General features: G+C 44.3%; 1 protein-coding gene across 1 annotated transcript in view; it reads left to right on the top strand.

The window, feature by feature from the left end:
- The window catches only part of Otoa (otoancorin), a 63,981-nt gene that overhangs the window by 26,515 nt on the left and 21,947 nt on the right, over positions 1-15,519 (top strand). The window contains exons 13-20 of the mRNA XM_010623546.1: positions 69-236; positions 1,120-1,260; positions 2,802-2,860; positions 3,013-3,130; positions 8,181-8,254; positions 8,631-8,766; positions 9,639-9,829; positions 14,949-15,042. Of these exons, the coding sequence (XP_010621848.1) occupies positions 69-236; positions 1,120-1,260; positions 2,802-2,860; positions 3,013-3,130; positions 8,181-8,254; positions 8,631-8,766; positions 9,639-9,829; positions 14,949-15,042 (981 nt within the window). The remainder of the gene's footprint in view (positions 1-68; positions 237-1,119; positions 1,261-2,801; positions 2,861-3,012; positions 3,131-8,180; positions 8,255-8,630; positions 8,767-9,638; positions 9,830-14,948; positions 15,043-15,519) is intronic.

The following is a 15,519-nucleotide window of genomic DNA, read 5'->3' as shown; positions in this document are numbered from 1 at the left end:
CATGCAGACAATAGGCCTGGGAGGTGAAAGGTCAAGCAAAAGCTCACCCTGTGGCCGTCCTCTGCCAGGTGCTGTCCTTCCACAGTGTCAGCCAGATGGGCGTGCTGCTGGCGGGGGTTGGCACCCAGGCCTTCCACGACATGGACCGCAGGGACCTCGTGCAGGTCCTGAGAAGCACAGTCTCCCAGCACCTGTCAGATCTGTCGCCTGCCCAGCAGCACGGTGTCCTCAGCAAGGTGAGAGGGAGATGCCTCGTTCTTAGCCACACGGAGGCTCAGCAGAATGTGGTGTGGGGTTGTGAAGGGGCTGTAACACCGGACCATTTGTTCAGGGCTGCGGTTATCTTAGTCACCGGCGTAGAGGGTTGTCCCGAATCCCCAAAATGCCTTCTCCTGAAGGCTCTTCTTCCTTTTCTCAGACAGTGCCTTTGGCTGTGCTACAGTTCTTTCCAGACAGACCCTGTTGCTCCCGCTCTCCAGTCTCATCTGGAAGAAGTCTCTCTCTCTCTCTCTTTTCTTTTTTTTTTTTTGGTACCAGGGATTGAACTCAGGACCTTGTGCTTGCAAGGCAGTTGGCAGAATTGCTGAGCTAAAATCCCCAGCCCATGGAAGACTTTTCTTAAACAAGGATTCTTGATCTAATAACTTCTTAAAAACTTCTTTTTCAAGCCTAAAAATGAAGCTGAAGTTTTGACAGCGTTTCTGAAAGACCCTTTCTGGGGTCCGGTGTCATGGCTGTCCACCTTACTCGCTTGGCAGTGGGACTTCTAGGCATCTTGTCCTTTAGAGCCCGCTGTGTCCAATTGTAAACCAGTTAAGAAATCAAGGCCAAGGGCTTCACATTGGCTCCTTATGGACAGCGGGGGCAGGTATGGTTAAGATAGTGTGGGTTTTTGAACAACACAGTCATGGGCTCGAATCTCATTTGTTGGCTTTCCACCAATCACTTTTTAAGCCTTAATGTTCCCAGCTCCAATGGAGATGCTGACAGTCCCTTCCTCAGGGAGATGCTAAGTGGATCTGATGCAGTTTATTGCCCATGGAGCAGTCTCTAGTTCTTACCCAGGTCTCCATGCACCTTTTAGAAGGTTCTCACTCTCTTTCTTTTTACTTTGGACAGCTGAATGGAGAAGCGGACACTGCCCCCAGCATTGCGGAGCTACAAGGGGCTCTCTTTAAGGAAGTGTCTCTCTTTGACTTAAGGAGAGAACCCCAACTCAACTTGACACTGCTGAAGGAGAAGGAGCTTCGGAGCAGCCAGGTACCAGCAGCATCTGCACATGTCAGTCTTGTAGTTCTGTCTCCTGGGAGTGGTTTGCTTTTGGGTTCATTTGGTAAAAGCAATTTTTTTTCCTTCTGTGGGATTCAACCCAGAAGGCATCATAGCATAGTATTAAGAAGTTAGACAAGACCTAGCATGAATTCTCACTCCCATTTACTTATTAGCTTTGGGGAAGCTGTTTCTCATGTGCAAAGTGGGAATAATTTCTAGCAAGGATCACTGAATCATGCCACCCGGCCATGCACAGCATGCTGTAAATGTTAGTGGTCATCACGTGCATTATTAAATACTGCTGCTAGCACTGAGATGGCCTGGGGAGAATGTGCCACCGAGACTGATGCCTGGCCATAGAGCTTTCTCTGTCTTCCTGACTAGTTCTTCCACTTTCATTTCATTCACTCCTCAAGTGTTTAGTGAGCACCTATTAACCACATGGCCAGCGTTGCTCATGGTTCTGGAAGTGCAGAGATGAACAAAACAGACAAAAAAAAAAAATCCCTCTCTTTTCCAGGGGGTCTTGCTCTGGCATCTTACATGGTTGGATGAAGTTACAATGGTTGATGGCTATGTAATAAACCACCGTCAACAGACAAAAAAAAAATCCCTCTCTTTTCCAGGGGGTCTTGCTCTGGCATCTTACATGGTTGGATGAAGTTACAATGGTTGATGGCTATGTAATAAACCACCGTCAAACTCAGTGGCAGGAGTAATTATTTTACTTTGGAAAATATACTTTGACACCAACGACATGGAGCTATTTTTGGCCCAGCAATTGAGTTAATGGACTTGCTATTTCCTGAGTTGGGGAAGATCTTGAGAGGATCCTTGAACCTGCCCTTGGGCCCTAGGAAACCTCCAGGGCCACTCTCAGGGTGCCCAGGGCTCCCCTTCGCCCCGACTCCTCTCACTGGGCCTTCCCGATGTTTGAGGGCCCTCACATGCCTGCCGTGTTACAGAAGCGCCTGTCTTGTGCTAGCTCATAATTTACTCTGTTTGGGGAATTATGCTCAAAGTTTCAAAGTCTATAAAATAGATGAATGTCGTACTTGATCGCATCTGCAAGTTAGGTATTCTGTAAAATTATGCTGCTTAAAACAAATGAGTCCCCTGCCGACCATGCATTGTTCTCTTAGAGTGTTCATCTGGGAAGGCGTGCGGTGCACTGCAGCAGGCCTCCCCTTATGGATGGCACTTCCGATCCTGGGCTATTCAGCTGTTTTGGCTTTGGGATGCCCTGTGCTCCTGACTCACAGGTGGGCCTGCAGAGAGGGGCTGCGGCTGCAGAGTCCTCCAGGTTCAGTGGCTTCCCAGAGCACAGCAAGCAAACCCCAGCTCTGTCTGGAATATAATCACGTGGCCCCTGGGATTACTATGACCCCAGCTCCAATCCTCATGGCCACTAAGCAAGTGTCTGGTCCTGGGTTAGTAACGTAACTCTGTTCACCCTGTTTCCTCATCTGTAAAATGGGAGCCTCCCGGTGTCGGGCACCCTCTGCCCTTCAATCTCTCTTTCCCCTCAGGCCTTGTTTCTATATGAGCTCCTGTCAAAGGTGACCGGAAGGCCCGAGGAACTCCTGAGGTAGGAGAATGTAACTCAGTCCAGGGCCCTCCGGCGGGGAGAGCTGAACAGTCCTGTCTGTAGCTGAGGTCGGAATGAACCTGTCTTCTCTTGCTCCACCTTCCCTCTCTCCTCCCTACCCCTTCTCCTCCCGGTCCTGCTTTGTTTTCTAGTGTGGGGCAGCTGGTCAAAGGCGTGACATGTGCCCACATTGATGCCATGGATGCCAGCTCCTTCCTGGCCCACTTCCGGTATTTCGAGAACAATCTCTCCCTGCTTTCACCAGCTCAGGTACCACCGAAGCGTTTTCCTGCTTCTGTCTCTCTCTCTTTCCCCTACTCACTGGGCCTGGAATGACTGTCGTATCTGAAGATATCTATGCCAGAATTATTCAGATTCAAGTGATGACGCCAAATATCGAATGAAGTTTTCTCCTGTTTCTTTTTAAAATCTCCAAGTACCAACATCGCTACAGCCGAAGTTTGAACAAGCTGGTTTTCCCATACTCATACGGGAACCTTAAAAATGTGTAAGGTTTACCCTCCGTGTGTTCGGAGCATGTCCTCCTGGGACTGAAGGTCGCCCCTCACCTAACGTTCCTGTCCTTTCCATGGGTTGCTGAGAATGGGGACAATTCTCTAGGAGCATTTTCTTTCTTTTTTAATTTCTAAATGGTCCCAGAGACGCTTTAGCTCTTTGGGGAGACTGGAGGCAGTAACTGACTTTTTATAGTAGCCAAGTTAGTAAAAAACAAACAAACAAACAAACAAACAAAACAAGCGTTGGGCACAGTGTTGTGTGTAGAGTCCTGAGAGAGAGGTGGTGGGTACCGAGGGCATTGATTCAGACCCAGGTTACAATTTCCCAACAGGGGGTTCTTTCTCCCACCCCCAACCACTAGTGGGATCCTTTGCGATCCTTTGAGGGGGCAGAAGGGGGTGCTCAGGAGGAGGAGCCGTGTGGACTAGGATGTGACCCCTCTGTGGCGCGCCCTGCTAGCGCCCTGCTGGGCATCCCCGCCTTTGCGGGAATTTTGCACTGGAGATATGTAGCAACGCTTTTTGAGAGTGACCATCGCTTTTCTCACTTTTCTGCTTTGGAACCGGAGATGTCTTTTTGCATTGCAATGGATCTTTCTTGTTCTCACCTCAAGAACATTACCGAAACACCTTCATGCGTGGAAGGCCTGTGGATGATTAGGAACAACAGGCTCACTGAGCATCGCCTTGCGATTAACACAGTGAAACGATTCCGTTTCTATCCCGAGAGAGGCCTGGTGGATTGTAGTGCAGTCAGAGGAATAATGAATTTATCTGGGCTAGAAACCAGCGCCTGCTGGAGTTGTCGCCAGAGTGGGATCTCCTAGGAAGTTGAGAGCTGGGAAGGATTGGAGACCCTGCTTCCTTTTGATCTCCGATGGACAAATGGTGGGATTGCTCTTCCCCTGGCTGCACACCTGCGTGGAAGTCCAGCAGGGGTCTAATTACAGGACTGTGCTGCTTTTTCAACCGTGGGGAGGCCCATCTCTCCCACAGAGCGCTGCATAGCCTTGCCTGGAGCTTCAGCTGGAGATTTTAACTGATTCTCAGGACCTCCAACAATTATGGAAGCCATTGCACAGCCCTCTGTGACACCAGTGTTGCACACTTTACATATTTTTTTTATACATTATCTCCCATGTGTGTAATGGGGTACATCGATCAGAGCAAATTTCAGATCATTTGTAGGAACACAGTTTCAGGATCTTTGATATTTGGAAATCCAGTGCTCTTATATTGCTTCATCTTTGCTAACGGCATGGGAGATAATTCTAAAGAGAAATAAAATTCATAGATTGGAAGTATCTGAACTCAACTTTTGACTAATTCCAGGTTGTGGCTGGTGGCTTGGAGTAATCATGTGGAATTTTCGGATGTCTAAATTTTAGACATTTCAGACCACATTATCCTGAGTGACCAAAATCTTACAGTGTACAAATTTTGGTACCTTAATGTACACCCATGCTCCTGAATCTGACTTCATGGGACAAGCGACCGAGATGCACAAAGATGTTACTAGTTCCAGTTGTTATGGTGATTGCTTATTTTATCTTTAAAAAGCCTGTTCCCAACATTTTATGTGCCTTATCTACAAACACTTATCTGAGAAAACACCTCCTTAAACATGGTGGGCTGGATTTTCATGCACTGCTGTTAGCATTGATAGCCCTTGCTATTTCAATTTTGAGGCTGGAGCTGTTTTTGACACTGCACATGTATATTACGGCTTCCTTGATCTGCTCTCTGATGGCTCTTTGGCTGACTTTCTCTCAGAACTCGTTTGAGAGTTTTATCTTTGGCATTCTAACGGAGCTATCAATTCAAGGTTGTGTAAAAAGCCATAATCAGTGGAGCATAATGGGAGATTTTACTAATCTGCCTCAGAAAGAATTTACACAGTGGATCAAATGGGATCACTGGAGCTCCAGTGGATCCCATTACACAGTGAATCAAATACGGGCCCAGATACTGTTTTTGTAGGAGCCGCCCGGACCACAGAGAGCATCAAGCTGCCCACGCTGTGCCCCAGCGTGTGCCTCTGCCCTAGAACGAAAGGGTTTATCCTGTGTATAGTGGAGAATCAGTGAGAGGGGGAGCTACATTGCCGGATCTGCATGGGATGACTGTGTTTTAGAAGGAGCACGGTGGATTTGGAGAGCTAAGGCCGCGGTGTCCTGGGAATCAGGTCGTGGGAGATCTGCTCAGTGCAGCCAAGCCCTCAAGGGCGCAGTGCCTTCCTCACCACCACCTTTCTCAGTGCCTGGTATGGAGGATCGAAAGCCCAGTAAGAGGGACACTATTCCAGCTACTTCTCGTGCAAAGAAGGTGGTGCAGAGAAGGCATCAGAGACGCAGGCTTAACATTCATTAAATCACAGGGTTTAATAAGAGATGCTTAAAATAAGAGACTAAGAATGGCTTAAAGTTTTTCTGATTACTAAAAGCAAATCAATTTTTTCTCCATTGAATGTCAGCCTTGTTAAGCTTGTCACATAGATCATTTGAGTAATGCTCAGGAAGGATCTTCTGTAATTTCTACTGTTTTTAAAGACCCTTTCCAGTGGAAGTGTTTTTAAAAACAGCTTGTTTGGAATCTCTAGGAATTTGCTAACCCAACCAGTTAAGTATTTCCCCCTGTTCTCAGTCTAAATTCAACAGGTATTAACCTGTCTTTAGAACGCAGTCATTTTTGTCTTAATATCTGGGTAAAATGAAAATTGGTGGTTAAACATAATCAGAAAGGAAAATCCAGTTAAATTTATCAAATGAGATTATCAGCTGCTAAATCCTGAATGAAGCAACGGCCTTTTTGTCTTAACAGCTCCTGACGTTTTCCACATAGCCTTTGTCTCCAGCCAACCTCTTTTGTAATACGCATCTATAAATCCTCATTTATGTTTGATTTTGGATGAGGAAGCTCATGATTTATAAGCCCTTTCTCCCAATAAAACCTACCGAACAGTACTTTTTTGACAAATGGTAAGTGGTTGTCTCAAAGAGCAGGTAGCCAAATACAGACTAGTACTGACTCTTCCTCTGCCTAACACATGCTAAATATGCATGTGTGTGTTCAATGTAGGTAATAATTTTGGAGTTTTTATGCTTTTACTCCCTTATAGCCTTGGCCTTCTATCCTTGGGCTAACGGAATGCTTTAATTCCATAGGTTAGTTCATGTATAGTAGGCAGGCAATCACACAGAAAAGAAAGAATAAAGTTATTTTTTCAATCTCTATACTTGTAAAAGATTTTCGTATAGGCTACAAAAGAGCTAAGAAAGAATGCCACATTTTATTGATTTTAGCATTCTTAAATAATTTGTTTTTTGCTGTAAGCGTGGAGTGAAGAAAACACCTGACATTCATAAAATTAGAGAAACACGTTTTAGATAATGTTTTCATAGGGAATATTTTAAAGAAGTTGGCAGAATTCAACACAAAAAAGGGTGAGCTGTATTAACTAATAAACTCTTCCAAATGCAAACAAAATAAAGATATTAAGAGAATATGCAAAGTTTTAATAGTGCTCGGTCATTTCCTTGGTTTATCTATTCTGCAAGTGCTTCTCAAACTTGAGCTTGTATAAGCATTGCCTGGAAGGCTTATTAAAACACAAATTGGGGGTCTGGGTGTTGCTCGTGGTACAGCTCTTGTCTAGAGCTTTCCTAACATGGGAGGCAAGGCTCTGCCTCCACCATGGTAAACAACAGAACAAACAAACACCCCAATCTCAGTTTCCCATAAATTAGGTCTGGGGTGAGGCCTGAGAATTTTCATTTCTTTCTTTCTTTTTCATAGCACCGGGGGCTGGACCCAGGGCTTTGTGCACGTTAAACAAGCACTCTACCACAGAGCTATACCCCTGGATGGCAGACTTTGCATTTCTAATTAGTTCCCTGGTGAGAACCATCAAACTATGTTAAGAATCCTGGCCAGGCGGGCAAATCAATAACTGAATAAGTGAATGGAGGTCAGACCTGCTTTGGGGAGGACCTATCTGTTGGAGTAGGAGCAGTTTCCCCAGCAAGGTGCTACTTAGATTACCAGGGGTCAGAACCTTCAAATACCAGTTAATTAGAAAATTTGTCTGTATTGTTCACATTTCACTGAAAATACATAATTATCCATAAAATAAAACAACACGGAAGAAGTAAAATTTCCCTAGAGCAGTGGTTCCCAACAGAGGACTGTGTTGCTCTCTAAAGGCCTACTGGTGACACTTGGTTGTCACCAGTGGAGTGCGGGTATGGGTGGATGCTACTGCCATCTAGTGGGTGGAGGCCAGGGATGCTGTCCAGTGTCCTGCAATGCACAGAACAGCCCTCAGAATAAGACTTACTTGGGTCGAAAATGTAAATAGTCCTGAGATTACGTGTCCCTCTTCCACGGGTTAGAACAGAAAAATTTAGAGTTTTTTTCTTTGAAGTGTATACATATATTTGCATGTAAGTTAAAAAATACAAATGAATTTATACTATCCACTGCATAGTATTCTATTGTATGTGTATGCCATCATTTACTTACCTAATCCCCTACTGCTGGACATTCAGCTTAGGTCTCACTTTCTTATAGTTACAAGTGAAATTGTGATGAGCATTATCACACTTAAACTTTTGTGTTCATCTTTATTAACCCTGTTTCCTCATCTGTAACGTGAGCACAGTAGCAGTACCCACGGCTAGGGCGTTTTATACATAAATGAACATCTAGAAAATGCTTGGAACAGTGCCTAGCACACAGAGAGAGCATTCTGTGTTTGCCCTGGTTATTATTGGACTAAATTCCTAGAACCACTCCTCTTCCAGGTTAATTGCTTGGCGTGGAAACACTGGGACATTTCCAGGTCGACTATTCCGCTGTTCCTTTTGGCTACACTTCCGTAAGTGAATGTGGGCCCCTCTTCACTGGCTTGGCAGCCAGAAGGGTGGGATTGTCTGAGCCAAAGTGATTCTCCCCCCTGTGTTTTATTGAAAATCCAGAGGCAGCAGGGAGAGTGCCTTACACAGTGAAGCTCTCGGGAACTAGGAATTAAATTCTGAGCCCCACATAGATTTTCAAACTCTCTTGCTTTATCTTTTATTTAAAAACAAAAGGCAAAGCACCCTGCCTGTGTGATTACCAGTGATACAGGTATCACTTGGCTTGGCCTCTGAGGTAGGCCTGAGAGGAGGGAGAATGAGGCCTGATGGGAGCAGTGGGGACTTCCTGCTTTGTGGACCTCTTTTCCTCCCCTCAGTCTCCCTGTCTCTCTCCAGGGCACGCTTCCTGGCTTCTGTCCCAGACTCCCAGTGTGTGCCCTTTCTGATCAGCCTGGGGAAGATTCAGTTGGACTCCTTGGTTTTAGATCCACACAAAAAGAATTTGGTCCTCAGGAAAGTCCAGCAGTGCCTGGTAAGGAAATTTTGTAAGTGACATTCTCACCGATGTCCCTTCCCCTTGGGGTATCTGGGGCCATCTGGGGAGCCCTTGAGCAGATTTGGCTGGGATCTTGAGCCTTCTGTGATGGCAAGAGATCTGACTTGTTCTAAAATTCCTGGTTGGAGCCATTTGGCGATGGTTCTATAGACTCCTGTTCAAGGGCCTGAACGAGGGGAGGCCACCCTGGAAGACTGGGAAGAAAGCATGGTGTAGAGTCTGAGTTCTAGGCATGCAGCAGTTAGTTATGAGGCATTGGGAAAGTCACATTCCTCCCCTCAGCCTCAGTCTTCTCCTCTGTGAGGTGGGTGCCTTCTAGAGTTCTGGAGGGCATAAAGCAGGCACTGTGTTGTCAAGGCAGAGTTCCCAGGCTGCCTGGGAAGCTGTCTCTAAAAAATTGGATGATATTAGTGGTCACCTCTGACAGGTATTGGGGACATTAAATGGATTAAGACCTGCAGACACTTAAAACAGTGCCTGGCACATAGTGAGCACACAATAAATGTAAGCTGTATTTTTTCCATTTTGAGAAAGGACTTTGAAAACTTTCAAGTGCCGAACAAACTCTGAAACACTGTTTTTTAATATTATACTATGGTGCTTGTTGAACTCCAGAGATTTCCCTAGAGCTGTGACAACAAAAGCCCTCATCTACTGAGTGCTCAGAATGTGCCCAGCTAGGTTTTCTCAGACTTTTGAGGTCAGTCTCCCTGGGGAATCCAACCGGGGGACTCGTCTCTGTGGTCCATGCAGGGAATCTTTAAGAAGTGTGAGGCAGGAAGTATTTTTAAGGAATCTTGTCCTTGAGCCCTGCTGGATCTCTCATCAGCTTCACTTGTTGGTTTCAGGACAATTCCACTGCTGATGAGTACATCGTGGACATCGTGGGGAACCTGCTCTGTCACTTACCTGCATCCTTCATCGAAAGGGGGATCTCCCTGAGGGCCTGGGCCACTGCTCTGCACGGCCTCAGAGATTGCCCAGACCTCAGCCCCAAGCAGAAGGCTGCGGTGAGGCTCAGGCTCCTGGAGCAGTGCGGGTGAGAGGAATGGGGCTCAGCTCTGTGGGGCTAAGGGCGCTAGGCGAGGGGGAACAAGGCTCACCTCTCCTGCCCCGTCGGAGGAGACAGTCTCTAGCACAGGGTATGATCAGATGCCTGTACCTATTCTGGAAAAGTGAACTTCCTTTGGCTTTGGATTCCCTGGGAAGTGGGACAATTGTAGCTGTCAGCAGGCCTTACATGGTTGCCGTGACACACCCTGGCATGTGGAAGGAAAAGAGTTTTGAAAAGATAGCACTTTAAAATGTAAGGTTTGGAATTATTATTGTCTTAAGAAGTCTTTCATTTGATGATCGCTAACTGCAGACCTATCTTCTGGGTCTGATATTCTGTCCTCACATTGGTTGATTCTGTGGCATATACATTCAATAGGATTTTTTTTTCTCTCATTGAGTTTATTGGTACATTTTAGGTAGACAGTACAGTTACATTTAGCATTGGGATCTTGTACCTTTACATGACAGGTCTTGGTTCTCATTTTTTCCCCTCGTCCCTGCCCTCCCTTCACCCCCTCCTATGCTCCCCATTTACAAACACTTTATTTCCATTTTATTTCATTGTCTCATATTTTTTTCTTTTCCCTTATTACCTTTCCCCTGCCCTTCCCACTTTCTGATGGGAGCAGTCGCTACCCTTTAGCCCTTTTTCAATAGTATTTTTAATCTATTGGATATCTGTTTAAATCTCCTTCATGGAATCCAGTTCTTTCCTATGTTGAGCATTCATGGTTTCCATCACTTTCCTAAGCTCCTTTATTTTTATTTGTTTGGTTTTTTGGTCTCAGATCCTCTATTTAAAAAATCTGTGTCTACTCTAGATTCACTAACCATGTCCTTATTATGGTCATAGTCTTTTTAATTATCTGTGAAATAATTTCTGATTTTTTTCTAGAGCCTCATTCATCTGCTTTGTTACTTCTGCTGCTACCGTTTCAGAAATTTCATCTGGGTGGCTTTTGATTTCTTCCACCTCAGTGCTCCCTGGATTTGCCTTGGGTGAGCTGGAGGTCTGGAGTTACATCTTGGTTCTGTGTCATCTCATTTTCTAATTTTAAAAACTTGTTTTCTGTGTTGATGCTTGTAAATTGCTTATGAGGTAGCTTTATTATTAGTGTTGAGACCTCCTAAGGAAGTGACCACTTTTCAGAGATGTCTTCTAGGCACAGCTGGCTTTTGGCTTTTGAGTCTGTCCCAAGATCCTGCCTCTTCTATTTATTAGAGATGAGAAGTTGCTGCCTATTTGGCTTAGCACTTAATTTTTTGGTACTGGGCTATGATATTGCTTATGACACCCAGACAATCTTTTATTATTATTTTTTGGTACTGGGGATCAGACTCAGGCCCTTGCACTTGCGAGGCAGGCTGTGGAACCACTGAGAAAAATCCCCAGCCCCCAGACAATCTTGATATCGGCATATAAGGAATATTAAATAATCACAGCCACCATGTCACCTTGGCTAAAGTAGCACAATTACTAATAACAATGGCATCTAGCAGAGTCTAGTAAACTACAGACTGTGGCAACTGTTGATTTGGAAACTTTAACCACAGGTACACATTTTGTAGTTATATAATAAAATGTAAAACAAATCAGAAAGTTATATACAGTAAATATCCTTTCAACAGAGCAGTGTTACCCTTGGAAGAAAATTGAAAAGGGACAGGAGGAAAAAATAGAGAAATAAAAGAAGAGAAAGAGATTAGAAACAAGGCTTAAGGACAAAGGACAATTACCCAAGCTTTGGGAAACTGGTGAAGAAGGCAGGAGAGAAAGAAAGAAGGAAAAAAAATACACCAAAAAAACAAAAAAAAAAGAACACAAAAAAACAAAACCCTAAAAACAATGTTCACACTTATGAAAAAAGAAAGAAAAAAAAAATACACCAAAAAAACAAAAAAAAAAGAACAAAACAAAACAAAACCCTAAAAACAATGTTCACACTTATGAAAAAAATAAACATGCAAACCATAGTGACAACAACCAAAGCAAAGAGAGATAAAAGATTTCTCTGTAATTTTGAGCCTGTGATTGTCTTCTGGGGTCTACAGTTTTGTGATAGTATCCAATCAGGGTGTGTCCCCACTGTCATGGTAGACAAAGGAGGCAAGCAGAGTCCAGATCCAGGCTGGATAACCCCAGCCAGCCTTCAGTAGGAATAGGGTGGGGTGCTGATTCTGGTGCTTTCAACTCCACAGAAGTTCAGGCTGATCCTAGCCTCTGGTTGTGGCTTTGGGGCCTGAATTGTTCAGCCTATAACACTGTGGGTATCTCTTGCTGGCCTGACCTTGGCTCCTTGACCCTGGATGTCACCCAGTCACTGGGAGCCCTGACAGGGAGCCAACCCATGGCTGCTCTGAGTTCCAGGTTCAGTTGGCCTCTCCCTAAAATGGTATCTGGCCAAGCACTCTCTCCAGGGGACGCTTGGACTACAGTTACCCACCAGCTATTGTAGTTCACAGCACCCACTGCTCCGTCCCACTGTTGCGTTTCTCTGTGAAGACCTCTGGAGTCACATGAGCTCATTGTGTCTCTGTAGCCTCCCTTCTCACACTGCAAGCCAGGAGTCAGGGAGAAGGTGCAGTTTGCCACTTCCTTTTTCTGTGTTGAGGTCTGTTTCTTCACCTCCCCGTGGGCTCCAATTCTCCCTTCAAATCTGTCCTGGTTCCCAAGGATCCACCTCCCTCCTTTTCTTCCTCAAGTTGTTATATTCCACTGTCTGGATTCTGAATCTCGAGGATGCTGATTTGCTGCTGTTTACCACTCTGCCATCTTTCTAGAAGTCCATTTTTATTGTTTCAAAGAGTAGTTTTTGGGCTGGGGATTTAGCTCAGTGGTTCTGCCACCTGCCTTGCAAGCCCAAGGGCCTGAGTTCAATCCCCAGTACAAAAAAAAAAAAAAAAAAAGTAGTTTTTAAGGGCAGTTTCAGGTTCATAGCAAAATTGAGAGGAAGGTATACAATTCCCATATATATCTTGCCTAAGTATATTCATAATTTTCTCATTGTCAGCATCTCCCAGCAGAGCAATTCACTTATTATAATTGGTGAATTGACATTATTATTATTATTACATTACCATTATTACCCAAAGTCTATAGTTTACATTGGGAGTTATTCATGGTGCTGTGCATTTTATAGGTTTGAATAAATGTATGAAAGCATATTCACCATTAAATGTCATTCAGAATGGTTTTACTGCCCTAAAAATCCTCTGTGCTACGTATATTTATTCTTCCCTCCCCTTCCTTTTTGGTCACCACTGATAATTTCACCTTTCCCCGAATACCATATCCTTGGAAGCATGCAGTATGTAGGCTTTTTAGATTTGCTTCTTTCTTTCAATATTGTACACTTAAGTTTTTTTCCATGTCTTTTAATGGCTTGGTAGGTAATTTCTTTTCAGTGCTGATCAATATTCCACTGTCTGGAGGTACCACATTTTATGTAGAGAGCTGCCTGCTGAAGGACATCTTGGTTGCCTATGGGTCTTGGCCATTATGAATAGAGTTGCTATAAACATTCATATGCAGATTTTTTTGTGTGAACATAAGTTTTCATCTCCTTTGGGTAAAAGCCAAAGTGGGCAGTAGGTGGCTCATAGGGTAAGAATGTATTTAGTTTTCTAAGAAGCCATCTTACTGTCTTCCAAAGTAACTACCATTTTGCATTCCGACATTATTGATGATGATGATGATGGTAATGACGGGAACCACCACCTCCAAGTGAATCAGATGTCCCTGGAAGAAAGCAGAACTGCTCTTTCCCCTGTAGTGTCTCATGAGAGAGACATTTGAGTAGGACCTGGTAGCTATCAGTCCGGGCTGAGATGATGAGTACTTTTTGAGCAATTATGGTATCACAGGCATTATTCTATTGGGTAGAATTTAACAGCATGAACTCAGGAGTCACAATCTTTGGGCTGAAAATTTGTTTCTATCATTTACAGTCCAGGTGGCCTGGGAAAATTGCTTAATCTTTTTGCGGTTTAATTTTCATGCCTGTAGAATGGAGACAGTTACTGTCCCCAGGAGGTGGTTGTGATGATTACACGAGTTGATATAGGTAAAGAATGTATAACAAGACCTGTCACGTGAGTGCTGAGCATGTGGCAACTGTTTTTCTAGTAGGACTAAGAGTAAATGGTTATTGAAGTAAGTGTGGTTTCTGCTCTCATGAACTCATGATACTTTTTATGGAAGAAATAGAGGTGAGGATGCTTGGAGCAGGGGTAGTGGCCTTGTGGAGGTTATCACTACTGATTTGTGTAGATCTCTTTTACAGATATCACCAAAGATAGTGTCAAGTGCTTAATTATAGACATTTCTGATCTGTCTTAGAACAAAATTCTGGGTTATGCTGTCATCCTGCCAAAGTCAAGAGAAAAAAAATGTTTTTGTAGGAGAAGACTTTTCAGGTAACTGAATAGAAAAAAACCCCATTATTACTCGTATATTCAGGACTGGAAGGAAGGAAACTTTGTGATATAAGTAGTAGAAACTTAATAATTTGACTCAAATTTACAAATACAATATAACGGGAAACTGCATGGTATTGACGTCAGGCATGGCGGGATCTGAGTCACAAATGTTCCTTCTATTCCTAAGCTCAGAATTCCTTGGTGTAGCCTTTGTTTTCTCCATATGCTGACAGGATTGGCCTCCAATCTCCTCTTTACTGGAGGAGATCTTAGGAAAAAGAGAGTCCCTCAGGTAGTGCCATCGAAATTCCAAGGGATGACTCTCATTGGTCAGCCTGCATCACATGCCCATTTCTTTTGACCAGAAAAGTGGGGCCTTGTTATTGACAGATTGACAGGCTTTCTACATACTAAGAATGGTCTGTTCTTTTTTTTTTTTTTTTTGAGGCAGCATCTCACTATGTAGTTGAGACTGACCTGGAACTCACTGTGTAGTCCAGGTAGTCCAGGCTGATCTCGAACTCACAGTGATCCTCCTGCCTCAGCCTCCCGAGTCCTGGGATTACAGGCATGTGCCACCACACCCAGCTAGAATAGTCTGTTCTTGAAAGTAAAAATTCTAGAGTATAAGGGCAGAAGCTGTGCCACATGGGGTTTTTATTTTACTGTGTTTCATCTCTTAGACCCCCACAGAACTGGACTGTGGAGACTGTGAAGGACTCGGGACCTTTTCTCACACTCTTCTCAGGAGATGAGCTACGTTCTGTGGCCATGAAGGTACCTCTGTGTTCACTTTTGTGAAGGCTGAAGAGTTTGAAGGGCAGGAAAGTAAGGTCTCTTGTATTCCTTGGGTGCTATAGTCTGTGGTTCTGGAAGCTTCTTCCTTTCCTCAGCAGTTTTCAGCTCCATTTCAAGTTGCCCAAGGCTCAGGTTAAGGGAGTAAGGCAAGGGCTAAATAGACTCTGTCACTTAGCTTTTGTTTTTTTGAGACAGAGTCTTGTTGCATGGCTTGGCTGGCCTTGGACTTGCTATGTACATCTTGAACATGCTGTGTAATCCAGGCTAGCTTTGAACTCATGATCCTCAAGTCTTAGCTTTTTTTATTTGGTTTTATGTTGGGGGGGTCTCTCTTTAAGTTGCCTAGACTGATCTTGAACTCCTGGGTTCAAGTGATCCTCCTACTTCAGCCTCCTGAGTATCTGGGACTACAGGTGTGTGCCAGTGCAGCCACTTCCGCTCAAGTTCTTATGTCCA

The sequence above is a fragment of the Fukomys damarensis genome, unplaced genomic scaffold (genome assembly GCF_012274545.1).
Source record: "Fukomys damarensis isolate Sample0158 unplaced genomic scaffold, DMR_v1.0_HiC HiC_scaffold_34, whole genome shotgun sequence".
Lineage (NCBI taxonomy): Eukaryota > Metazoa > Chordata > Mammalia > Rodentia > Bathyergidae > Fukomys > Fukomys damarensis.
The sequence above is the reverse complement of the archived record's forward strand: the minus strand, read 5'-3'. Positions and strand labels throughout refer to the sequence as shown.